The 26,594-nt window shown below is 47.4% G+C and overlaps 2 protein-coding genes across 2 annotated transcripts; both read left to right on the top strand.

The window, feature by feature from the left end:
- The first annotated feature begins 4,562 nt into the window (after positions 1–4,562).
- Xaf1 (XIAP associated factor 1) lies at positions 4,563–14,951 on the top strand. Its single transcript, XM_048366521.1, has 7 exons — positions 4,563–4,740; positions 5,380–5,515; positions 6,722–6,917; positions 8,540–8,622; positions 11,912–12,250; positions 14,570–14,636; positions 14,766–14,951. Exons 1-6 carry the CDS (start codon positions 4,709–4,711, stop codon positions 14,606–14,608), a joined length of 825 nt encoding a protein of 274 aa, XP_048222478.1. The 5' UTR covers positions 4,563–4,708; the 3' UTR covers positions 14,609–14,636; positions 14,766–14,951.
- A 736-nt stretch (positions 14,952–15,687) lies between these two features.
- Fbxo39 (F-box protein 39) lies at positions 15,688–22,624 on the top strand. The gene is made up of 4 exons (XM_048366520.1): positions 15,688–15,733; positions 17,782–18,887; positions 21,032–21,208; positions 22,102–22,624. Exons 2-4 carry the CDS (start codon positions 17,862–17,864, stop codon positions 22,228–22,230), a joined length of 1,332 nt encoding a protein of 443 aa, XP_048222477.1. The 5' UTR covers positions 15,688–15,733; positions 17,782–17,861; the 3' UTR covers positions 22,231–22,624.
- Positions 22,625–26,594: the final 3,970 nt, after the last annotated feature.

Raw genomic sequence — 26,594 nt, forward strand, 5'->3', positions numbered from 1 at the left:
GATGGCCCAGAGGAAGGAGTGGAGAGCTAAGGTCTGAGGGACTAAGGACCTGGCCCAGCCGATGAGGAAGGGGATCAGGAGGTCAACCACAGTCTCTCTGACTCATGACCCGATGCTTCTCTGGCCACCAGCTGCCAAACGCATTAGATTAACCCAGTTTGAATTCCAGGTCTGAAATGTACTGTATGACCTTGAACAAGTTGACCTCACTATGCCATTTGGGCAGGAGGTTTAACGATACTGAGGCTTGAACTCAGGTCCTTTTTTACTCCTTTTTTACTCAAGGCTGGCACTCTACCACTTGAACCATGCCTCTACTTCTGTTTTTTGCTGGTGAACTGGAGATGAGACTCTCGGGGTTGTCTGCTCTACCTGCCTTCAAACCTCAGTCCTCAGATCTAGCCTCCTGGATAGCTGGAATTGCAAGGGTGGGCCTTTGGCCCAGCAACTACATAGAATTATAGAATGCCAGGATGCATGGGTGTGGGCCTCTGCGATCCCCTGAAGCTGGGAATAGGTGGCACCTGAGTCCTGTAAGGCTCCACCTCTGCCTTCTAGAACACTTCTGAATCTTGTGGGAAATTTCCTCACCATTTTTGTTTTGTTGTGTTGTGTGATATTGGGGCTTGAACTAAGCATCGGTGCTGCTCCTTAGCTTTTTTGAGCAAGGGTAGCACTCAGTTGAGCCACAGCTCTACTTCTGGCTTTTGGGTGGTTAGTTGAAAATAAGAGTCTCAGGGACTTTCCTGCCCAGGCTAGCTTCAAACTGAGATGTTCAGATCTGAGTCTCCTGAGTATCTAGGATTATAGGCATGAGCCGCCAGAGCCTGGCTTCCTCACTTTTTTTTTTTTTATAGTTTGCCTACTTGGTGACCCCTCCTATTTCCTACTTGTGTGAACTACAACCATGAAAACTATTGAGATTGTTTTAAGAAGTCGGGATGAGGAAATTCCTTTACATAAGGCATGTGTATATGTACACACACTGCACTGGTAATTGTTATGCCAAGTCACGAAACGACCACCAAGAAGGCCACCGAGACTCAGACATTCCGAAATGCAAAAGCAAGGCAAGACTTTATTCAGGCGAGCTGCAACTCCGGCCTCGTCCTACCCACCAACACAGCGGAGGTTAGGAGGAAGCCCCGAGCTGCGATTGCACAGGGCTTATAAAGGCAAAAAACAAAGTTACAGCAATCAGGTGTTCAAGCAAGACACAAAACAAAGTTACAGCAATCAGGTGTTCAAGCAAGACACAAAACAAAGTTACAGCAATCAGGTGTTCAAGCAAGCAAGATTAGGACACGGGTACAAATCTGATTGGCTCAGGGCTAGAGGCACTAGGCTCGAGGCATTCTGGGGGCGGTTAGAGTTAAGCATTCCCAGGCGGTTAGAGTTCTTGACCAGCTGGGCCCTAATAAGCTTGCCCTGGGTTTGCTCATAGTTTAAACAGACAACAAAATGGGGGATGCCTGAAAATGGGGTTTACTTTAACTCTTCATTCCCCCCTTCAGTAATGGGGCTTGAACTCAGAGCCTTGTGCTTTTGTTTGGCTTTCTTGTTCAGAGCTGTTGCTCTACCATTTGAGCCACCCTTCCACTTCCCACTTTTTTGCTAGTTAATTAAAGATAAGAGTCTCATAAATTTTTCTGCTCTGGCTGGCTTCAAACTTCAATCCTCAGATCCCAGTCTTCTGAGTAGCTAGGGTGATGGCACCCAGTTTAGGACCTCTTTCTATCCTGAAGAGATCATACGTGTGTGTGTGTGTGTGTGTTGGTCCTAGGGCTTGAACTCAGGGCCTGGGCTTTTTCACTCAAAGCTGGCACTCTACCACTTGAGCCACAGTTACACTTCTGCCTTTTTGATGGTTAATTGGAAATAAATGTCTCACAGACTTTCCTGCCCCAAACTAGCTTGGAATCACCATCCTCAGATCTCAGCCTCCTGAGTAGCTATGATTACAGGTGTGAGCCACAGGTGCAGGGTAGACTTTTCAAAATTACCAAGTGAGGCTTAGCAGGGTACTAAATGAGGTGCCAGACTTTGAAGTCAGGCCCCACCACGTGAACCCCATTTTAGAATCGAACCCTGAGCCAATCAGATTTGTACCTGTGTTCTAATCTCGCTTGCACAGCTGATTGTTGTAACCTTGTTCTTTGCCTTTATAAGCCCTGTGTAATCACAGCTCGGGGCTTCCTCCTAACCTCCGCTGTGTCGGTGGGTAGGATGAGGCCTGAGTTGGCAGCTCGTTAAATAAAGCCTTGCCTTGCTTTTGCATTTCGGAGTGTCTGAATCTCGGTGGTCTTCTTGGGGGTGGTCTTGCAACTTGGCACAACATTTGGGGGCTCGTCCGGGATAGCCCCAGAGACCCCGAGATCCCAGACTCCGAAGGTAAGAAAACAGCACTGTTCATTTGTCTTGTCCTGTAATTTGTCTGTTTTGCTTTTGCTTGTAGGGCACGAGTCAGTTTGGTTTTTGGCCGGGACCAGGAGGACCTCCTAAACGAGACTCAACCCGCCCACCTTGTACTTGGGTCTGCTCCTTCTGCTTATCTGGCAGGAGGTTGTGGGCCAACTTGGGTCCACTCCTCCTGTACCCTGGCAGGAGGTTGTGGGCCAACTTGGGAGATCTCCAACTCGTAACTCGGGTCCACTCCTTCTGCACCCTTGCAGGAGGTTGTGGGCCAACTCGGGTCCACTCCTTCTTACAGGAGGTTGTGGGCCAACTCGGGTCCATTCCTTCTGCACCCTTGTAGGAGGTTGTGGGCCAGCTTGGGAGATCTCCAACTCGTAGCTTTTCTTAGGTCTGTGTGTTTTCTTCCTTTTGTATTGTTTTGTTTTTGTAGCCTTTTGGAAGAAATTTGGAAGTAAAATTGTCCTAAATAATTATTGCAAAGTGAGAAAAGGAGAATTATGGCTACCAAAATGTTTAATTGCCATTCCAGCTTCTTTGTAGGTTTTTTTGTAACAGTTTCCAGCAGGCCCACAGAGAAGCACAGGTGATTCCTACAAGTTTGTCAAGATCTAATACTGGCCCTTAATAAGTTCCAGGTAAGAGAGCATGCTTAAAAATTACTTCTGTGTGGACCACCTTGTTGCTTATAATTGGAGTAAAGTGGCCCCTTATAAGACTCATTGATCTGAATCTGCGGTTCGAAGCCAGCCCGGGCAAAGAAAGGTCCCTGTGAGAGACTTGTCTCTAATCAGCCAGCAGAGTGCTGGGAACGGAGTGGTGTGGAGCTCAAAAGTGGTATGGTGCTAGTCTTGAGCTGGAGAGCTGAGGGACAGCACTCAGGCCCTGAGTCCAAGTCGAAAGTCACTCCTCCTGGGACAAAAGTGATGGAGCATCCAGAGGCAGTAAGCCACTGCTTGGATGGCAGAGATGGTGTCAGATCCTAGAGTCACTACTGTTGGCCTTTCAAAAGTTAAAGCCGGGAAGTCCTAGAAGAATAGTTCGTAAGCATGCCTTTCCATTGCCCATGTCTGTCTACTGGGCAGGAATTTGCCAGTCATCTGTGATAGTGGTTAGTAAGGGGAAGTTTGTCAAATGAGAGAATAGATTACTGAATATTGTTATAATTTTCTTTTTGCCTTCTTTCCTTACTACCCTGGCTAGTGTTGATGTTATTTTGGCAGCTCACTCCAAAGTGAGGTGAATCCTGCAGTCCCTTGGTAAAGTAGACTAAGGTTATAGGTTCCTGGCTAGGTAAGGTCAACGCCCCTGAGTCAGCCTGAAGAAATTACAGAAGATAGATGATCTTCACCCATCAGCCCCCCTTTAAAACCGAGGGACCAGAGTTATTTTCGGATACTACTTTTGGCCCTACTGGCCCATGCCTTACCTCTATATCATCCCCTAGACATGCAAGCCATTGAAATGGACAGAATGGAGCCATGATTGGCTCCCAAGGTACCAAAAAGAAAAAGGGGGAAATGAGGTGCCAGACTTTGAAGTCAGGCCCCACCACGTGAACCCCATTTTAGAATCGAACCCTGAGCCAATCAGATTTGTACCTGTGTTCTAATCTCGCTTGCACAGCTGATTGTTGTAACCTTGTTCTTTGCCTTTATAAGCCCTGTGTAATCACAGCTCGGGGCTTCCTCCTAACCTCCGCTGTGTCGGTGGGTAGGACGAGGCCCGAGTTGGCAGCTCGTTAAATAAAGCCTTGCCTTGCTTTTGCATTTCGGAGTGTCTGAATCTCGGTGGTCTTCTTGGGGGTGGTCTTGCAACTTGGCACAACACTAAAAGCCAGGAGCTTTTTAAGGAGCACCCTGATTCCACATGGCAGCTGGGAGGGACCAGAGAAGGGAGAAATGGGAGGGTGAGGGCATAGATGTCTGCGAAAGGAACCAGAGGGGGAAGTTGCAGCACTGGGGAGGCCCAGCCTCTGCCCACCCCCCCTACCCTCCTATCTCCCCACCCCCACCCCCCCACCCCCCCCCCACCCCCGCCACCTCCCCACTGTCCTGGCTGCAGGAATCGCCTGGGCCAGCAGTGGGAGGGGTCGGGGGAGGGGGAGGGACAGCACAGGCCGGACTGTGTTTCAGAGTAGCTTTCTGGGAGTGTCTGCCCGCAGGAAGTTGGGGACAACCTGAACTGAGAATTCATAAAGTCTCCTCCCCTCCTCCTCCGCCCCACACTTTCAGTTTTGTTTTGCTTTCCTGTTTGAGAGAAACGAAACTCCACAGAGCAGGATCTAGGAAGCAGCATGGAGGAAGGCTTCCAGCTGTGTGGGAACTGGTAAGCAGCTCTCCAGCACCTGGTCAGGCTGCCTGGGGACAGAAGCTAGGATGACGTGTGTGGTCCAAGCAGAGGTGACCCCACGAGTGCAGGCAGGTGGGGACCAGGGGCCCCTGGCAGGTAGGTGAAAACTCTAGAGCTCTACTTCTGCTCAAGGTTTTCGACTTTCTAGGGTGACCCTGGAGGGCAAAAGCTTATCCAGCTGTTCCGGCTGCTCTCACTTCTCCGGGCTTCTGAGCCATTCCTATTCTCAAGGAGCTGGGCGGTGGGACCTGGACACATCAGTGAGTGAAGGCTAATTGGTTGCTAACTGAAGATAAAAATCTCAGACTTCCCTGACAGGACTATCTGGGAACTGTGATCTCTCAGGTCTCAGCCTCCTGAGTAGCTGGGACTACAGGCATGAGCCATGGCAACTGGCTCTGAACTGGACGTCTTGAAGTGCCAGTTGACACATTCTGATGTGTTATATATCATCAGGGAAAAAAGCATTGTCCTGGTTCTGGACCAAGATGAGAAAGGCAGAGCAGGCGGTGTCTCCATTATCCTATATTCAGTGCCCAGGGCCTGGGTGTGAAATGGGCTTCTGTGTTTATGCCAGGACAGTAAGCCTAGCCTTTGTCTTTCCTTGATCCTTAGCAAAAGAAGTGTGGCCTCTGCCCACTTCACCCTCCATGAGGCCCACTGCCTGCGGTTCCTGGTCCTTTGCCCGGAATGTGAGGAGCCTGTCCCAAAGGAAAAGTTTCCAGAGCATCATCAGAATGAGCACCAGCAGGTAAGCAGGCTCAGGAAGGGGCTAAGACTCAGACGCCCGAAGACAGTCCTTCCCTGCCCCCTCCCCAAACTACGTGACCCTCCACTTCCACCATCTGTAGTCCTGTCTCTTTGTTGCAGTAAACCGGTTCTGCCCTTGGTTTCCCTTTTGACAGTCCTTCCCGGCAGGCTTATGGGCCTGGCCAGATAAGTATCTAAAACTTCAGAAAAGGTGTGATGTAGTTTGAGATTTTGGAAGAGCAATAGCAGAAATGCAAGACCCCAGAGGACAAGCTATTTTTTTTAAAAAAATCAGTCCTTCCTGGTGCCTCTTGTCTTTCTATCTGGGAATCCTCCAGTTCAGGTATTGGTTTTAACTTAAACTGACCCAGCAAACCCTTCCTGAGCACTGAGCTGAGTGATGGAGGGGGCAGAGGTGGCTGGCCCTGACCCTATTCTCTAGGAAATCACAGGTCCAGGGTAGATGTGGGAAGGCATGGTGTAGGCTAGAGCATGCCTGGTGTGTGTGTGTGTGTGTGTGTGTGTGTGTGTGTGTGTGTGTTCAGGTCAAGTCTGCCATGCATGCAGAGACGCCCTTGCTAGAACTGCATGAAGTAAGAGTCAGGTGCCATTTCCTGTATATAGCCAAGTAGGCCAACTTGAACAAAGGAGAGGGAGAAGGTAGATGAGAGCAATAATAACAATGTCCCCTCATTAAGTGCTGGTAGCACACGCCTGTAATCCTAGCTGCTCAGGAGGCTGAGATTGAGGATCAGGGTTTAAAGCCAGCCTGAACAGGAGAGTCCATGAGACTCTTATGTCTAAATAACCAGCAAAAGCCAAAAGTGGAGCTGTGGCTCAAGTGGTAGAGCACCAGTGAATGAAAAAGCCAAGCAAGGGTGTAAGGGCTTGAGTTCAAAATCCTCAGTACTGACACACACACACACACACACACACACACACACACACACACACACATAAAGATGTCCTCTGACCTTTCCTTTCCCACTTGAGTGGGCTCAGAGAGCAATGGAGAGCTAGTCTATTCCAAGGATATAGGCTCCTTACTCCCCAGAGCTGGAAAGAAGGGCTTTTTGTAATCAATGAAGTCAAGAGAGTTTGCATTCCCTGGCTCTGATTGCTTCAATTCCCCAGGAATCATGCCTTAGATTCCCTATCTGCCCACAGTCCAAGAAGCCAATCATGCTGGCCCTGCTTCTTCCCACAGACCAAGGAACAGGAGAAAGACACTGGCAGATGTGGGTTCTGCGAGCTTCCTGTGCTGCTCAGCAGGCTGGAGGTCCACGAGACGCACTGTGGCAGCCGGACGGAGCGCTGTCCGTACTGCGAACGGCTTATCACACTCCGAGTGATGGCCCAGCACACAGACTTCTGTGGGAGCAAGCAGCCTGCTTGTGGAGGAGGTGAGCCCAGGGATAGGCCCAGGAGTGAGGATAGTGCCCAGGCCCAGAGCATATCCTGGAAGGGCGGCCAGGCCTGGGAGCCCAGAGGAAACTGTGTCTCCATTCACCTGGCTATTCTAGTTCAGCACTGTCTGCCTTCCAGTGTGTCAGCAGTGGCCTTTAAATGACGGGTGCAAGGAGAATAAGAGGGCAGCAATGGGAGTTTGGGGGCTACACAGGCACACCCTAAGACTGGGAGGTTTTCTTTGAACTCCTTCAACATAATCTTAGCCTGGTGGCACTCATTTTAATCTACTAGTAGTTGAAAAACAAATAACCACCTCTCTGTGTACAGATAATGAAATTAGACTGCACACTCATGCTTCTAGGCAAAACCTTTTTCCACCTTCAGCAATGACCAGGCAGAAGCTTGTTGTATCCAGACCTAAGGGTGTGTGTGGTGGGTCTCTGCAATCATTTCACAAACTCGTAATCTAATTCAGTGACCTCGTGTGTGTGTGTGTGTGTGTGTGTGTGTGTGTGTGTGTGTGTATTTGTGTGTTGGTACTGGGGCTTAACTTCAGGGCCTTGCACTCTTTCTTAGTTGTTGCTTGTTGTTTTTACTCAAGGCTGGTATTCTACCACCTGAGCCACAGCTCTGCTTCTGGCTTTTTGGTGGTTAGTTGGAGATGAGAGTCTCCTAGGCTTTCCTGCCTGGGCTGGCTTTGAATCTTGATTCTCAGATTTCAGCTTCCTGAATAGCTAAGATTACAGGTGTGAGCAGTGGTGCCCAGCTTTCATGACCTCTCTCCATGGGAGTGTGTTTTAGCTGAGGACCCAGCTATTCATGTGACAGATCATTGTAGACTTTACTGGTTATTTTTGATAATGTAACATCATGTGGAGAGATGTGGAAACTCCCTCCAGATGCAGTAAATCCCCCAGGGAAACAATCTGTCCAGTCAAAACTGGTCAATGAAAACACTGCCATGTTTTATATGAAGCATCAATTGTCTTGTATATTTTGATAAGCAGCAGTGCCAGCTTTCATTTATAATACAGTTTGTGGCTTTGGAAGAAAAGGATTCTGTGATTGTTGAAGTGAATTATGTTATAAATGCAAAGAGAAGATAAAATATTAAAACATATTTTTCAAAGAAATGAAAATCCTGCCACATGTGACATTCATATATATTTCCTTTACCCATTGGGCCTGGGCTTCCACACAACGAACAGTCTCCAGCACAACTTCAACACAACACAACTCTGACACAGGATGAGTACAGTGAACATGAGTGTGGACGGCAGCGCCTGGCAAGAGGCAGGAAGAGTCTCATTGAATTAGCCAGGTTAGGCTTCTGAGGCACGACCTGCTTCATCTCCTTAGAAACCAGCTCTGCTCCAGGAAGGGGGCTCCCATCAGGCTCTGTGCTGCCTCCTTGGCATGGTGCACACAAAGGCCATGGTGTGAGCAACGTAGCCAAGGCTAGCCTGTGTGGCCAAGGGCGCTGTCAGTACAGGAAACTCTAGACCAGGCAGGCTGGACAAAAAGTGTGCTCAGGAGTACAATACAGGTCATGCAGGCTCACAGGAAGTCACAGCCAAGGACAGTTATGGATGGTGTTTTTTCTGTGCTTATTCAGGGAAGAGAATGCCATTGGAAAGGAAAATCCACTGTGTTTCCTGCAATCAAATGATTCCAGGAAATATGTATATCCATCATATGGTAAGTAGCAATTCATCATCGTGTGTGTGTGTGTGTCTGTGTGTGTGTGTACAGTACTGGGGCTTGAATTCAGGGCCTCACACTCTCACTTGGCTTTTTCATTCAAGGCTGGTGCTCTACCCCTTGAGCTACACTTACACTTCCAGCTATTTGCTGGTTAATTGGGAATAAGAATCTCACAAACTTTTCTGCTGCTTAGGCTGGGTTGGAATCTGTCTATCTATCATCTGTCTATCTATGTTCAAATACATATATATCTGTATGTGTGTGTCTGTATACATATATCTTTATTTCATTTGTTCCCAAAGGGACTTGCACACATTAGCTTAGGTAAATTTAGCATGCATACTTGGTCTTTATTTGTGTCCAGCCCTACAAAGTGCATCCTCTGACCCTGGCATACCTTCAGGGCCTGGGCATGGCCATTTGGAGTTGGGTAGGGCCTGCCTTAACTCTTTTCTGCCCTAGTGGTAGTCTTCATTAGACTGTGAGCTCCCTGGCAAAATTCTGTGACTTCTGCTCCATAGTTTCTATAGTGAAGTTGATATTAGAGCTGTGTTCAGGAAGGAGATGACCCAATGGCATGGCTTATTGATTGGTTTTGACTGGGATTCCTCTAAGACTTGTCCCGCTGTCGCTCTAAGCACTATTTCTTTCCTTTCCTTTTCCTTTGTATAGGGGATTAAACCCAGGGCCTTGGGATTGCTAGGCAAGTACTTTATCACTAGAACCATGCCCCCAGTCCTTTGGCTTGTTTTTAGTTTGTTTTTCAGATAGGATCTCAGGCATTTGTACAAGCTGGCCTTAGAGGGAGATCCTGCTATCTCTGCCTCCAGAGTAATTGGGAATCAGAGGCATAAGCCATGATGTCCAGCCTCCAAAGCATCCTTTAGGGCATTGCTATATCCTTGTTTGTATAAGATGGAGCATTTTCCTTCTGGGAAACTTACCACAGCTCTTCCTCCTTGGGCAGTGAGCTATTCACCATGCCTAACCCTTCAGTCAACAGAACTAAAGATCCAAACTAAAGATACCTTAGACATGGTGACTCCTGCTTAGCATCCTAACTATTCAGGAGGCTAAGATCTGAGGATTTGAGGTTCAAAGCCAGCTTAGGGAGAAAAGACATGAGATTCTTACCTATAATTAACCAGCAAAAAGCCAGAAATCAGAGGCACAGCTCAAGTAGTGTCAGCCTTGAGTGAAAAAGCCAAGACAGACCTAGAGGCTCTGAGTACAAGCCCCAGTACCAGCAAAGAGAAAGAGACTGAGACAGAGACAGAGAGCGACTGAGCTCAGAGAGGACCTCGCTCTTTGGCTTGTGTTTTATTCCTGCTGTAAGACACATGTACAATTTGCCATTCTTGCCAGTGTTATGAGGAAAGACGAGTCATTTCCAATTCTCCACCCGTGTGGGACTTTTCATCCAAGCCCCAAGTCAAGACTGAGCCCATGTTTCTTCCTGTAACCAGAGTGTCAGCTTATGTGCATTAACAATGTCTTAGGCCATTTGCACTGCTGTAATAGAAAACCATGGGCAGGGTGACTTACATGGAGCAGAGGTTGATTTCTTATAGTTCTGCAGCCTGGGAGTTCGAGTAAGGTGTTGGCAATTAGTGTCCTGAGAACCTTTTTGCTTCATGTTCATATGACAGAAGACAAAAGGGCAAACTAGCAAAATGCTGCTGTGAAGTCTCTTGTTCACTTGTCCATTTGTTTACGCTGGTACTGGGGTTTGAACTCAGAGCCTTGTGCTCTGACTTGGCTTTTTCACTCAAGGCTGGTGCTCTACCACTGGAGCCACACCTCTACTTGAGGCTTCTTTCTGGTTAATTGGAAATAAGAGTCTCATTGACTTTCCTGCCTGGGCTGGCTTCAAACCTCGAGTCTAACATCTTAGCTAGGATTACAGGCATGCGCCACCAGCACCTGGCAAGAGGATATCTTCTTCACTGGTCTCTCCTACCTTCTGCCTCTCATTTGTCCCGGTTGGCCAGTTGGGCTATAAGGAGGAAATGGCACTTGACTACCCTAGCCAAAGCCCTTTTTATAAGGCCCTTAATCCCATTGATGGAGGAGGAACTCCTGTGGCCTCATCACCTCTGAAGGCCCCATACCTTCCTATGGTCACATATTAGTAACCTAGAGTTTGGTGGGCACACATTCAGGTGTTAGGCAGGCAAGTCTTTACTCCTGGAGTCAGAATCTTCTTTCTTTACTTTTTTTTTTTTTTTTTTTTTTTTTGCCAGTGCTGGGGCTTGAACTCAGGGCCTGGGCCCTGTTCCTGAGTCTCTTTGTGCTCAAGGCTGGTACTCTACCACTTGAGCCATAGCACCACTTCTGGCCTTTTCTGTGTATGTGATACTAAGGAATTGAACCCGGGGTTTCATGCATGCTAAGCAAGCACTATACCACTAAACCAACCACATTCCCAGCCCTATCACTTTCCTTTCTTGAAAGCCAGCTGTGACCTTCGATATTATTTGTTCTGAACCTCTTTTCTTTTGGCAGTACTAGGATTTGAACTCATGGCCTTGGACTTGCTAGGCAGGTGCCCTACAGCTAAGCTACATCTGCATCCTTCTTTGCATTAATCCTTCTGTGATAGGATCTTATGTTGCCCAGATGTGCACCCAAACATCAGTCATCTTATTTCATATTTCTTGTAGTAACTAAGATGATAGGAGTGCTGCACCACACCCAGATGTTGGTTGAGAACTCTGCCTGGGCTGCCTTCTGACCATATCTTCCTCACTTCAGCTTCCTGAGTAGCTAGGATTACAGAAATGAGCTACTATGTTTGGCTTGCCTGACTTGTTGTTTTTTTTGTTGTTTTTTTTTTTTTGGCCAGTCCTGGGCCTTGGACTCAGGGCCTGAGCACTGTCCCTGGCTTCTTCCCGCTCAAGGCTAGCACTCTGCCACTTGAGCCACAGCGCCGCTTCTGGCCGTTTTCTGTATATGTGGTGCTGGGGAATTGAACCTAGGGCCTCGTGTATCCGAGGCAGGCACTCTTGCCACTAGGCTATATCCCCAGCCCCTTGCCTGACTTGTTTTACCCAATATTAAATTATCTTTGTAGTGGGAACATTTTTTTTTTCTGTTTTTGTTTTTCTTTTTTTGTATCTGTGTGTGTGTGCATTGAGATTTGAACTCAGGGCTTTCAGTTTGCTAGGACAGACATCCTACCATTTAATTTGTCCCAGCCTTGTAATGGGAGGTTCAGTTACTTAGTTGACTGTATTAAAGTTGAAGTAATTTTAACACGTTGATGTGCTACTTACAATCGCAGGGTGACTGTTATCCAATCTCAGAGTCTGTAAAACACCATCCTTCTGGAAAGACAACACTTTCTCCTCCATCCCTTCCAAGTCAGGCTTATGAAGATCAAATCTCTACATCAGAGAAAGATGTCCGTCCAAAGGTAAAAAACACCAACAGTTCGTGCACTTCTAAACGTTCAACAAAGCACACAACAAGAAGCAAAAACAGAAGTGTGGGTTTGCCTTTGAAGTCTGAGCCTAAGCTGAGGAGTGCCTCTCCCACAGAAGAGCAGTCAGCTTATGACATTCTGAGGAGATGTTCTCAGTGTGGCATCCTGCTTCCCTTGCCGACCCTGAACAAACACCAGGTACCACTCCCATCTTCTCTCTACCTCACTGGGAACTGGCTGGATACTGGCTTAAGGAAACCCAAGAGTTGTTCTGGTCTGTTAAGATCTGAAGATTGCTGTTTGAAGTCAGCCCGGGCAGGAAAGTCCATGAGATTCTTATCTCCAATTAGATACCAAAAAGCTGGAAGCCGAGGTATGGTTCAAGTGATAGAGTGCCAGCCTTGAGCAAAAAAAGCTAAGGTGTTGAGTACAAGCCCCAGTATTGGTGCATATGCATGTGAGTACCTGTGCATGCAAACACACACACACACACACACACACACACACACACACACAATCCAAAATGTACAAGGTGTTCACAGCTGGCCTGGATCTTCCTTGTCTCTTCTCCCTTCTTGGCATCCCCAAGTGCTTTCTCTCACAGCACTTGTCACCTAGTTTCTTAGTGTCACCCATAGCAAGTGCTCTGAGGCTTGGAAGTGAATAAACGAAGTCAGTCTATTTCCTTCTAGGATAGATAAAGCAGCAGAGGGCTGGAGTGCAGAAGTACCGGGGCTTGAACTCATTGCTTCACCCTCTCATTCCACTTTTGTACCTCAAAACTGACCCTCTATCAGTTGAGCCATATCTCCACTTCTGGCTTTTTGCTGGTTAATTGGGAATAAGAGTCATGGACTTTTCTGCCTGGGCTGGCTTTGAACCATGATATCAGATCTTAGCCTCCTAAGTAGCTAGGATTATAGGAGTGAGCTACATTTTTTTCCTTCTCTGAATCTGAAATTGAACTAGGGATTCTGTATTACTTCTATTATTTATCCATATGCATTCACATTTGAAGTATTACTGGAGCCTTTCTTTGCATCTTATCAAGATATTATAATTTAGCAATGCCCAAGTGAACAATATGTTCCCAGTTTTTTTATTGTGGTGGTTTATTTGGAAATTGTGTGTGTGTGTGTGTGTGTGTGTGTGTGTGTGTGTTTATATGCACACACATGCTAAAGACTTAAACTCAGGGCCTCTTGTTCTCCTTTTCTGCTTGAGTCTGGCATTCTACAACTGGCCACAACTCCACTTCACTCCAGCCTTTTTTTTTTTCCCCCTGGTCTTAGGGCTTGACTTCCAGTCCTGGGCACTGTCCCTGAGCTCCTTTTTGCTCAAGGCACAGGGATACTTTCAGCCTTTTCTGTGATTAATTAGAGATAAAAGTCTCACAGGCTTTCCTACTCAGGCTGGCTTCAAACCACAATCCTCAGATCTCAGCCTCCAGGGTAGCTAGGATTACAGGCTAGAGCCACCAGAACCCATCCCATTTCTAGCTTTTTGCCAATTAATTGGATATAAGAGTCTCAAGGATTTGTTTACTTAGATTGGCTTCAATCCTTGATCCTATCTTAGCCTCTTGAGTAGCAACAATTACAGGCATGAGCTACCCATGCCCAGCTAACATACAATTAATGGAGTTCTAGACCAGTTTATTGCAAATGTTAACAATATTTTTTTTCTTTTGTGCTGGCACATTAAAAAAAAATCTATGGGGCTGGGGATATGGCCTAGTGGTAGAGTGCTTGCCTTGTATACATGAGGCCCTGGGTTTGATTCCTCAGCACCACATATATAGAAAATGGCCAGAAGTGGTGCTGTGGCTCAAGTGGCAGAGTGCTAGCCTTGAGCAAAAAGAAGCCAGGCACAGTGCTCAGGCCCTGAGTCCAAGCCCCAGGACTGGAAAAAAATCAATTGTATTGTAAAGGTGGTGTACAGAGAGCTTACAGTTACAGAAGTCAGATAATACGCACATTTCTTTTTGAACACTGTCACCCTTTCCCTCCTTTTCTCCCAGTTTTTTCCCTCTGGCCTCCCTCCCCAACAAGTTGTATAGTTCACTTCCAACATAGTGTCTAGTATTACTGCTGAATTAGTTCACCCTGTATTCCACCATTTCTGTGCTTCCCTTTTGCAAATCAGACTTACACACAAGACACAAAATACAGAAATCATTGTGTGGGTAATTGAGGTTGAACTCAGCATCTCACACTCTTGCTTGGCTTTTTGTTCAAGGCTGGTGCTCTACCACTTGAGCCACGTTTCTACTCGGTGCCCAGTTTTCCATGGCTCCATATGAGGGTATGGTGTGGGCATCTTCTCTTACACCACTGAGGATGACCACCCCTTCTAAATGCTACCTGGTCCTCCCCATACCCTCTAGTCTCAGCAGGCCCTATAATTCTACCCCTGTGCAACTCTGGCATCTGCCCAGCACTCAAGCTTTGAGGTATTTTGAAAAGTAGCAATTCTCATTTGAAACATATTGAACTTTTAAAATATTTGTTTCTTTAGGTGAAATGTCAACATCTGGCATCATTAAGAGAAAAGTGAAACACCACCTAGATTTGGAAAAGAAAAGGTATTCTGAATCTAGATTTCCTACTTACATGGCTTTCCTGCTTCCTTTCTGTGGCCGTCTTTTACTTGTGGAAGAGAGGGGATTTTAGAAGAAAATGTTGACTTTTCTCTTCCTCTTCTTTTTGAGCAGGCATTAGCTTACCTCAAGCTCTACAGGTGACCAGGAGGAAAAAAAAAACTGGATTTGGATTAAGCCTAAGAGACCCCCAGCTGTGTCCCTGAAGAATTAAAGCAAACCAACAATAACAACAACAAGAAAATATGCTCTCTCAGCAAGCGTCCTGCTCATCTTTTTTATGCATTGCTTACTGGTTTTCTGGGTAATTGATCCCGAGTTCAGGAATGGTTGGGGGGAGGCTGGATTGGTGGACAAGGGCCATCTAAGCAAAGTGGGGAATCACTGGTTTTCAGAAGGGAGTTGGGCGCAGCCTGGAGGGATCAGGGAGATGTAATTTCCCTGAGGGAAACAGTGCACTTGACTTTCTGCCTGGGCTTTGGGAAAATCCTTTCCCTCTCAGGCTTAGGGAAGATGCGCCCCCACACTTGCAAGTGGAGAGGTTGGGGGTTCTGAAGTTTTGTTCTGTTCAGCTCCAGCTGGCCCAAGGCTTTCCCGGGCAGGGGCTGGTATCTCCGGAGAGGAAAGTGGGGTCCGGCCTAGTCCAGATCGCACCTGTGTTCCAGAAGAGAAGGAGCACGGGCTGAGCCTCCTCAAGCTACATCAAGACTATGTGGACCTGAGTTCAATCTCAAGGCACCGCCTATTCTTCACGGCGGGGGGGTGGCACAGGGACAGCTCACCCGGCCGCTCGCCCCCAGCCCCTCGCCAGGGTGCCTTGCTGGACAGACCACGTGCGGCCCCTGGGCCCGAGGACCACTCACCAGCTGACCTGATCGCTTCGGGCTGGGGTCCCTGGCCACCGGTGGAGATGCGCCGAGCTTGGGGCAGCGTCACAAAGGTGGCCGGGCGCAGGGCTTTCACCTGGGCAAGAGCGGAGCCGGGCACAGACTCGGTGCTTGCAGAGTTGGCTTCGGAGAGCAGCGCGGGCGGAACAGGCAGCTCGCGGTCCCTGCAGCCCAAAGCGGGGGCGCAGCAAGCGGGTAACTGGCGAGCGTGGGCAGCCGGCGGCGGGCGTGGGACGCTGCCTCCTCCTGGTCATGGTGACACACAGCCCCTAGCTTTCCTTTCTTGATGGCAACTCTGTGATACTGTGTTCGAATCCCACCTCCCCATTTAGTTCATGATCTCACTGGGAAAACCTTAAACCTTCCAATGCCTTTGTTTCTCCATTTGTGAAAAGTGTTACGTCCTTGTCCTCATGCGGGGATGGTGCAGAATCCTGTGTGGAACCTCACAAGGGACCGTACCCCAGGCCAGGCAACCCCCTCATCAGCTCCCCATGCCAGGCTGAGCCAGATAGGACTCCTTGCTTGTGCAAGAGGCTGGAACTCAGGGCCTGGGCACTGCTATCTTTTGCACTCACGGCAGAGCCACAGCTCCATTTCTAGCATTTGATGGGTAACTGGAAATATGAGGCTCATGGGCTTTCCTACCTGGGCTGGCTTCAAATCATCATCCTCAGATCTCAACCCCCTGAGTAGCTAGGATTACAGGGGTCAGCCATCAGTGCCTGGCTCAGATATTACCTCTTTATAGAGGGAAGGACTGTGGCACAAAGAATTAACTTGACTAAGGTCACGTGGTAGCAAGTGACAGGTCTGAACCCAGGCCAGCAAGTTACTCTGCTCCTCCCTCATCATAAGAAACGGGGTGCCCATCTCCCTCATTAAATGTGATAGGGAGGCTCTTTGTAAAACTCCAGCCCACCAAACAGTCATTCTTCCAACCCCATCCCTGCTTCTGAAATGTCTAATGACTCTTCCAGCCTGTGATTTTCTCCGCCATACTGGGGATAGGACCCAAGATTTCACCATAAGCTAAACAAGCTTTAGTATGGAATTTTTAAAATTAGTTTTCCTGAAGCACTTCTTTTTTAGTCCTTGATCCATGCTGAATGGTCCCAGAAGTTTAGAATCAATTGAAGAGATATCCCAATTTTTTCATTTGTTAAATTGAATTTGTAGCCCAGCATCTCCTAGATGCTCCAGAGGCCGAAATCTGAGGATTGAGGGTGGAAGCCAGCCCAGGCAGACAAATCCAAGGGACTGTTGTTGTTGAGGTACTGGGGCTTGAACTCAAAGCCCTGAAATCCTGCTTAGCTTTTGTTATTCTAAGGATGGCACACTACCATGTGAGCCACACCTCCACTTCTGGTTTTTACTGGTTAATTGGATATAGAGAGTTTCACAGACTTTTCTGCCCTGGCCTAAGAGATTCTTCTCTCTAGTTAATCAGCAAAATGCTGTAAGTGGTGTGGCTCACATGCAGTGCCAGCCTTGAGGGAAAAAGCTAAACAAGGGCGTGAGGCCCTGAGGTCCAGTACCTTCATTCATTCATTTAAAATTTGCAAATTCAAGACATCCAAGTAGTATTTACTTCCCTAAATATTGCACAAACCACATGCATTCACAATTCTGTGTCTTTTTTTTTTTTTTTTTTTTTTGGCCAGTCTGACTTGAATCCCCCAGGGCCTGGGACACTGTCCCTGAGCTTCTTTTGTTCAAGACAATCACTCTACCACATGAGTTCCAGCCCTGCTTCTGGCTCTTTCTGACTTTGTGGTACTGAGGAATCGAACTCAGGGCTTCATGCATGCTAGGCAAGCACTCTACCACTAAGCCACATTCCCAGCTCACAATTCTGTGCCTTTGCATCTACTGTTTCCTCTGTCTGGAATAGATTAGTTCTTCCTCTACCACCAGCAGACCAAATGTGGCACAGGTTACAAATGCTGCTTACCACTCAGAACACTCAACTATCTCCTCTTCTGAGCAACCCACTCTCCTTCCTTCCTCACTCCCACAGAATTAGCCATACCCACCATGCTTCCTCAGTCCTGGGACAGTATCTCAACCTCAGGTTCCTAAGTAGACTGAAGTCCTTCCATGCAGGCCATGTCGTGAATCTCTCTTTAGACTCCCTGCAGCGGGCACAGGGCCCAGCCCCGCGCACCCAGGATAGCAGAAGTTCATTGGCTTGAATTTAATCTGTTTGCCACATAATGGCTCTTCTTTCTTACTCTCTACAGAAAACAGGTGATTGCTTTTCTCTGCTCACTCTTGGAAGCCCTGCTCCCCACACAGCGACACCAGACATCCAAGTTCTTCAATGGACGAAGAAGGCGACCTGATCCAGCCTCAAGATCAGAGCTGCTGGGCCACCCTGCCAGATGTGTGCCTGCGTCGTGTTTTCTGGTGGCTGGGAGACAGGGACCGGTCCAGGGCAGCCCTGGTCTGCAGGAAATGGAACCAGATGATGTCTTCGGCTGATCTCTGGCGCCATCGGACCATCACCTTCAGTGGAAGACCTTCCAGGGCACATGCATCAGAGTTTGAGTCCGCTCTGTGGTATGTGAAGAAATTTGGTCGTTACCTGGAACATCTGGAGATCAAGTTTCTGAATCCATACAATGCTGTCTTAACCAAAAAGTTCCAGATCACCATGCGAGGCTTGCTCGCATGCCTGGGCAAGAGTAACAGCCGCCTGAAGTCTCTCTCCATCCAGCACCTGGAGATGGACCGTCTGGTCTGGAGGAACAGTATCAGGAACTCCCTCATCAAGAGCTTGAGCTTCTTCCTCAAGAAGATGGGCAAGCATCTGGATCAGCTCAGCCTGAAGGGAGCCAGGCTGACGGTGGAGCAAGGCTGTGGGGTCCTCACCTCCCTGAGCTACCTGAAGAACGCCAGCATGGCCTCGGAGCTCAACATCGAAGATTTCTTCAGCCACCATCTAGCTGTCTACAGCAGCCCCCAGTTCCACAAGACCATGAACACGTTCCACAACCTCACATCCCTGACGCTGAACTACAACTGTATCTCTGACGAGCTGCTGGAGAGCCTCGGTGAGAACAATGCCAGCACGCTCGGCACCATGAACATAAAATGCCACATTCATGACCCCCATGGGCAGGTGGTCTGGGGCATGTCCTGGGCCAAGCTGGCAAAGCAGGCCAGCAACCTGAAAGTGAACTTCTTCTTTGAACGGGTCATGAAATATGAGCGTTTGGTTCGGATTCTCCTGCAAGAGATCCCAGTGAGGAGCGTCAGCCTCCGAAGCTGCTACTTCAGTGATCCGGACTGGTCTATGCGGCCCACGCTCACCGACCTCCTGCCCACCTTCCGGTACACTCTGCAGGTAAGAAGGAACTGAGAACAGGATGCTGATGGGTGAAAGCCACTTAGATGAGCAGTTTTCTAGAGAAAAGCTGCTGCCTGTACCTTGATGCCCTCCCCCCACCCCCTCTCCCATCCCAAAGTCCTAGGAAGTGATGCTAAAGGCACCTTCCCCAGTGCCTCAAAGGCCATGGCAGATAAGCACCTGCTTCCTTCCTCTGAGGGTAGTGCAGGCCTTGTCTTGTGGTGGCTGTCAACCAAGGAAAAGGCTTCTATTCTTAGCTCAGAGCTGTGAAGCCTGAGCCAGGAGATGCTTTGCAGGTAAGCAGCCTCTTTCCACCTTTCTCCCAGGTCAGAGCCACACACAGGAGACCCTATGCTAAGTAGGAGGGCCTATTCTACCCACTTACCACAGGGCCTGGTAATGGGAAAGAGGAGAATGGAAAGAACCAAACAGGTAAAAATCCAAGTTTCACTTAGGCCACGAAAGAGTTAGGAGGTTCTGGACCTGTTCTTTAATGGAGCAGCTTTTCTACCTATAAACCTGGGATTTCTGCCCCTTCTAAGGGGCTCATACAGCTGTAGCAATTGACATTACCAGGCACAAATAGCACGGCTCACATCAGAGCACTCCAAGGCATGCCTGTGGTCTTCTCTTAAGCCTAATGTGAGCAGGGCAGCCATGGCTGAGGCTGCTTTTGTGCTGCAGAAAAACTGGAAGTTTGCTGACCTGCCAACCACCCAGCAGTCACTCCAGGAGGGCTGAGACCAGCACCCTGGTCTTTGGTCTCCTAATATGCTGCCTTCAAATTCTAGGCTTTTTATTTTTTTGTTTTGTGCCTGTCCCAATTACCCATGGGCCCGGATCACTAGTATTTCCAGTTCTAGTCTTAAGTCAAAAATCAAAGAATTAATCTGAGAGGCAAGGAGTGCATTTTTAATTCAAAAGTGTATACAGGGGCTGGGGATATGGCCTAGTGGCAAGAGTGCTTGCCTTGTATACATGAGGCCCTGGGTTCGATTCCCCAGCACCACATATACAGAAAATGGCCAGGAGGGGCGCTGTGGCTCAAGTGGCAGAGTGCTAGCCTTGAGCAAAAAGAAGCCAGGGACAGTGCTCAGGCCGAGTCCAAGCCCCAGGACTGTCCAAAAAAAGAGTGTATACAAACTGTCAAGGGAGACTACAAGATTGAGAGCTCAAAGGTGCTGGTTGTGCACACCTGTAATCCTAACTGCTTAGGAGTCTAAGATCTGAGAATCCTGGTTCAAAGCCAGTGTGGATAGACAAGTCTGAGAGACTCTTTAATTAACCAGCAAAAATACAAAAGTAGATGTGTAGCTCAAGTGGTAGAGTGCTACCCTTGAGCAAAAAAGCTAAGCAAATGCATGAGGCCCTGAGTTCAAGCCCTAGTGTACACACACACACACACACACACACACACACACACACACACCTCAAGAGCCCTTTTATTTTCTGTGGAGGATTTTTTTGGATGTGCCTGCTATTGGGAGTATTTAAGCAAATTAGAGTTTGACTGACAAGTCTAGATTAACTCAAGCCATTATTGAGCATCGGCTTTGTGTTTATTCCTGGATTTTTAATCAGATGCCTGCGATGCAACTAATATTCATGAGTCACTAGATAGGGGAAAGTCCCTCACAGGACACGTGGGGCCATGGGACGCCTGCATGTGCTTTGGGAACTGGTTAGAACCAGCCGTCTAGAACTCCCAACCCTCTTTGCAGGATGCAGAAAAGAACTGGGGTGACAACCCACATGAAGGGTGTTTTGAGGCATTTCTGGGTCATCTGGGATGATTCCGTTCACATCTATTTTGTGTAACCAGCTCTCTGTTCACCTCTGTCTTCTGTGCGCAGTTCCCTGTATCGGTATTGGGATTTAAACTCACACTTGCTGGGCAAGTGCTCTATCACCTGAGTCACATGCTTCCAGCCTTTAAATCCTGGGTTTTGCAAATTTGCATGCATGCTTGTGGGGTCATTCTCAACTCTCTTCCTCTAAGAGCTAAATGTCTAGTGCCTTGTCTAAAAAGCTACTGGGTCATCATAGCTATCTGATGCAAAGCCAGGTCAGGATATTGTGAAATGACCCAGCCAGCCTCAGCACCTCTGTCCATATGCACCTCCCCGCTTGGTGTTTTCCAGAAATTAACTTTTGAGTTCAACAATAACCACGAGTCACTTGATGAGGAGCTACACCTCCTCATCCTGTCCTGCAGAAAGCTTTTCTACTTCAAAATCTGGGCTTTCCTGGATGTCAGGTTTGTGGAGCGGATCCTGAAAAGCCAGGAGGAGGGGCAGTGTTCCTTGCGCACGCTTAAGGTAAGGGCCTCTGAGATGGAGAGCTTCAGCTCCAAGAAGTAGGTCAGAGGTGAGGGGGAAGAGGGAACATCCATTGCCACCTGATGCCCACAGGGGGTGGGGTGAATGACGTCACAGACAGGACCTGGAGCCCTCTTTCCAGTACCACTGGGCCAAGGGTTCTGTATCTGTGGATTCAACCAACTGCCAATTGAAAATTGCTGGGGGGAAGGGGGGGTTGGGCACTGGTGGCTCACACCTGTGATCCCAGCAACTCAGGAGGCTGAGATCTGAGGATTGTGTTTGAAGCCAGTCCAGGCAGAAAAGTCAGAGAGATTCTTCTCTCCAGTTAACTACCAACATGCCCAAACCAGCAATATGTCAAAAGTGAATGGGTGGCCCAAGTGGTAGAGCCATCAGCCTTGAACAAAAAGCCAACTGAGAGTGAAGCCCTGAGCACAGAAAAGCAAACAAACAAAAAAGAATGGAAATAGCTGGGGGTGGGGGGTGGGGGGGGGTTGTGTCTGTCCTGAAGATGTGTAGACCTTCTCTCTTATTGCTATACCCTAAATGATACAGAATAACAACTATGTATACAGCATTATTATTATCAAGTATCATATACATGTAAGTACTTTCAGCACATGTTATAAGTAATCTAGAGATGATTTATTTAAAGTACATAGAGGATACAGTAGGTGATATGTGAATGCTACAGCATTTTACATAAAAGACTTGAGCTCCTGGGGCCAGGGTGGGGGGAGCACCTAGAATACATCCCTTTGTGGATGACTGTAGCTGTTTCGGCTTTTATTAAATTATGTAATTGTGTGTGTAGATATTTGCATGCTTGTTGTCAGGTCCTGAATGATGTAGTCACGTGTGTGTGTGTGTGTGTTTCTCTATTGGTGTAGGTGAGAATATATACTAACAGATATGAGACAAATGAAGAGGACAGGACCCTGCGGGAAATTTACAGGAGGTACAGAAAGCTGATTGATTCAGAGCTGAACTATTTTGTCATCGCCTATCCCATGATGTAGTGAGCACTCTCTAGAGGAAGAAACCTAAGTGCGCTTTGAACCCGAAAACCTGGTTCCTAAAGAACTACACCTGGAGCACCCCAAACCTCTGTCTTCTCTCTCCTTTTGGCCAGTTCCACACCAACACGAACAGCCTGGCAAAGGCTGGGACTGTGGTGGTGGATGGCCTGGGTGACTTTAAAGTGCCATCTTTACCAACTCTCTGGGGGTGATTGCTTTTTGTCATGTGCTTTTACTTTTTGTCACCCTCAGCCATTGAGAAAGAACAAAGCCAAAGCAGTTTCCCTACTAGCGAAGGCTGACTCCTGCTCGCCTGGGTTCCTGTCAGGCAGCCTGTGGGCAGATAGAAACCATGACCTGCCTTACCCATTTAGAAATGGCATCCCTCCTGCTGCCATCCATGTCAGAGTCACCTGAGCGGAAGTTGGCTGGGCCTGACGTCACACCAATGTCTGCACTTGGATGAAGTGGGGAATACCAATGTTTCGGAAGGAGCCTGCTCGCAACTGAATGCCATCCCTAAGAAGAAGCTCAGTCTGGCTGACCAGCTTGGTGGATGCAGATCTGCTGCCTCACTCAGCTTGTATCTCCTTTACTTTTCCACTGAGGCTGTCTGGGGCCCAGCCTGCTCTGAGCTGGCGGTCCTCAGAGCGGGACTGAACCAGGAGTCAGTTTACCCACATCCATGAAGAACTTCTAATGTCATAGAGAAATGTTCCTAATGCAATTTTAAGGTGAAAAAGTAGGACACCACTACATTTAGTGTGGTATCAATCCCGTGAAACACTCTAAGGATTTGTGTGTGATTGTGTGTGTGTGTGTGTGTGTGTGTGTGTGTGTGACTGTGTATGTGTGTGCTTGTACTGAGGCTAGCACTCCACACCTCATCCTCTTGCTTTTTCTGCTCAAGGCAGGTGCTGTACCACTTGAGCCACACCCCCACTTCTAACTTTTTGCTGGCTAATTGAAGACTTGTCTGCCAACTGTGATCCTCAAACCCCAGCCTCCTGAGTAGCTAGGATGACAGGCATGAACCACTGTCACCTTGTGAATTTTTTTCTTAAAACATAGAAACTACCAGAAATATTGATTTTGGAGGATAGAATTGTGGGTGGTTTCTGTTGTTCTTGTTATGCTCTCCAAAAACATCTCAACTTTTCCACAGTGACTGTATGATTAGGAAAATAATCTGATGCATTTCAAAGGATGAATAAATTATAGTTCCTGAGCTCCTGCCACAAACATTGGCTTTATCTCTTGCAGACTATTGTGCACATACTTGTATAGTGTTTTCAAACAGATTATAAAAAATAAAATACAAAAATACTTTTAATAAGCCACTCGTTCCAAATTTCATATGTTGTCTTTTGTGTGTTTGGTCCATATTTTTGTATTTCAGCACCCCTCCCCCCTCTTTTTTTCCTATCCTGGGGCTTAAACTCAGAACCTGAGCACTAACTCTGAGCTTTTTTGCTCAAAGCTAGTGCTCAACCATGAGCCACATCTCTGCTTCTGGCTTTTGAGGGGTTAATTAGAGATGAGAATCCCATGGACTTCCCTTCCCAGGCTGGCCTCAAACTGAGATCCCTAAGATCTTAGCCTCCTAAGTAGCTAGGAATTACAGGCAAGGAACCACTGACTGGACCCAGCACTTTGTTGAAAGTCCTGTTAAACTGGTGCTTTTCCAGTTCCAAAGCACTTTTAAGAGAGAGACCAGACTGTAGGAAGCTACTGGGTCTGATCTTAAGTCACCATAATATGCTGGAACTAGAAAGGCCTAAGGAACAGTCTAGCGCTGTGGATCCCAGAGGAGGTGACTTGTTGGGATCAGAGGGGCCTCGGCCAGAAACCAGACTCACTGGCAGGTAGACTGATTTGATCATTCCTTTGTCCCTTTCATCCCAAACATGGACTCTAAGTATAAATAACTCTGTATACAAAACATGTTAACATACTCAAATGGAAGTTCACTTGCCTAGCAAGGGTGCATTCCTGAACTCAAACCCTCATGGCACAAACAAAGCCAAACAAAATGTATTGCATAAGCAAAATCAAACAATTGTTTTTATGCGAGTGTTTCCCCTAAAAGAATGAATGAATTGCCAGCGAGTTTTGAATTTGTCATATATGGCTTATCTATTATGCTATCATGTACCATGTCACCGGAGCTGTGCTAGGGCCTTGCTAGCTCACACCTGGAATCCTAGATACTCAGGAGGCTGAGATCTTCTGATCCAGGTTTGAAGCCAGCCTGGGCAGACAAATCTGAAAGTCTCTTATCTCCTCTTAACCAGTAAGGAGCTGGAAATGGAGGTGTGGCTCAAGTGGTAAAATATCAGCCTTGAGTGAATAAGCTTAAGAAAGAGTATGAGGCCTTCAGTTCAAGTCCCAGTACCCTGCACAAAACAGCAGCAACAAAGAAAGGCCTTGAGAACCCTCCAGGGTATTACTGAAAAGACATTCGGGTTCCCCTGAGAAATCAAAACAGGAGCAAGACCAGGAAAGTCCTAGTGGGAAAATGCAAACAAAAGTGATCCTCAATGCACATTAAAAAAATTTTTTTTTGTTCTTTTGAGCCAGTACTGGCCCTTGAACTCAAGGCCTGAGCACTGTTGCTTAGCTTTTTGGCTCAAGGCTGGCACTCTACCACTTGAGCCACAGCTTCACTTCCTACATTTTGCTGGTTAATCAGAGATAAGAGTCTCTTGGGTTTGTCTGCCTGGGCTGGCTTTGAACCTCAGATCTCAGCCTCCTGAGTAGCTAGGATTACAAATATGAGCCACGGTACTCACACAAATAAGTGCATGTTTTTAAGCAAATAATGTCCTTTGTTGTTATTGGCAATACTGAGGCTTGAATTCAGAGTGCTGTTCTTGCTTGGAAGATGCTCTGCCGCTTAATCCATGCCTCTAACTCTGTGCTCCAGTTCTTTTTCTGATAGGGTCTTGTATTTTTGCCTGGCTGGATGCAGACTGCAATCCTCGCCGATTTCTTCCTTTTTTTTTTTTTTTCTGTTGTTGTTCCAGTCCTGCATCTTGAACTCAGGGGCAGAGCGCTGTCCCTGAGCTTTTTTGCTCAAGGCTAGTGCTCTACCCCTTGAGCCACAGCAGTATTTTGGGGGGTTTGATGGCTAATTGAAGATTAGAGTCTCATGGACTTTCCTGCCTATGCTGGTTTCAAATAGATCTTCAGATCTCAGCCTCTGTAGCTAGAATGACAGGTATAAGCCATGCGTGTCCAGCTCATCTCAGCCTTTCAAGTAGCTGTGATGATGATAGGCATGAGCCACTATGCTCAGCACCTTTTTATTTAATTCTGAGGCCCTGTGGAAGATGGAGCTAGCCAGCCATCTTGTGACCTCACTCATCCTTTCTGAACGCCAACATACAAATACACAGAGCAGGAGAAAGAGGGGTTAGCTCCTATGTCTATCCCTGACCTAGCGGTCTGCAAAGAACACTTGTGTATCTTTTTGAGAAGTATTCAGCAGTACTCCAGTGTAACTTTGTTCCATGTGTAAGAGCAAGACACATATTTTGTCTCCTTCGGGCCACTGGCTGAGCAAGCCCTGGATTTGATAAATGCATGACTAACACCAATCTCTGGCATGTCCACATGGCAATGGGCTGAATGTTTGCTATTGACACATAATCCCCAAGGTGGAGGCGGAGTCTTGGAGGTGAAGAAGTCCTGAGGGTGGGGGCTCTGTAAATGAAATTAGGGCCCTTGTAACAGAAGCCCCAGAGAAATCTCTCATTTCTTCTACAATAAAAGAACTCCCCAAGAAATCTCTCATTTCTTCTACAATAAAAGAACTTGGCAGCATACAGCCTGGAAGGGGCCCTTAACAGAATCTAGCCTTGCTAGCACCATCCCTTCTCTTACAAACACTCTAACATAGAGAGATAAATGATAGATGATAGATAATAGATAGATAGATAGATAGATAGATGATGACAGAGATAGACAGAGATAGATAGATAGATAGATAGATAGATAGATAGATAGATAGATAGATAGATAGATAGATAGATAGATATAGGGCAAGTACAGCTATGATTCCCCTCACAGGAAAATGGACAGGAAAAGTTTTTAGGGTTTGTTTTGGTTTTGCTTTTGCTTTGCAGCAGGCCCCTCAAGGATGAACCTTTGTCCTCCTAGGCTGGAAAGTCTTTGAGGTGTGGGTTCTCAGACTCTGGAGGACAGTCATCTGTGGGACCCTGAAAAGGTTTCTTACCATGAATAGGCCTTCATTTCTGCTGTTTGTAAAACGTGAGGAGCTAGGAAATTCCGTCTCTGAGGTTACGGAAATGTGAGTGCTGGGGCCCAGGCCTGGGATTCTGAGCGCAAGCATGCATGGCCAT

This window comes from Perognathus longimembris, chromosome 17, assembly GCF_023159225.1.
Source record: "Perognathus longimembris pacificus isolate PPM17 chromosome 17, ASM2315922v1, whole genome shotgun sequence".
In the NCBI taxonomy this organism is placed as follows: Eukaryota; Metazoa; Chordata; class Mammalia; order Rodentia; family Heteromyidae; genus Perognathus; species Perognathus longimembris.

What these genes read in the sequence shown, in the direction of transcription:
- Fbxo39 (XM_048366520.1), top strand. Translation starts at nt 17,862, where the DNA reads ATGGACGAAGAAGGCGACCTGATCCAGCCTCAAGATCAGAGCTGCTGG. An exon ending in CCTTCCGGTACACTCTGCAG is followed by an intron (nt 18,888 to 21,031) that starts GTAAGAAGGAAC and finishes GGTGTTTTCCAG; the next exon opens with AAATTAACTTTTGAGTTCAA. An exon ending in GTTCCTTGCGCACGCTTAAG is followed by an intron (nt 21,209 to 22,101) that starts GTAAGGGCCTCT and finishes CTATTGGTGTAG; the next exon opens with GTGAGAATATATACTAACAG.
- Xaf1 (XM_048366521.1), top strand. Translation starts at nt 4,709, where the DNA reads ATGGAGGAAGGCTTCCAGCTGTGTGGGAACTG. An exon ending in ATCAGAATGAGCACCAGCAG is followed by an intron (nt 5,516 to 6,721) that starts GTAAGCAGGCTC and finishes TTCTTCCCACAG; the next exon opens with ACCAAGGAACAGGAGAAAGA. An exon ending in CGACCCTGAACAAACACCAG is followed by an intron (nt 12,251 to 14,569) that starts GTACCACTCCCA and finishes TTGTTTCTTTAG; the next exon opens with GTGAAATGTCAACATCTGGC.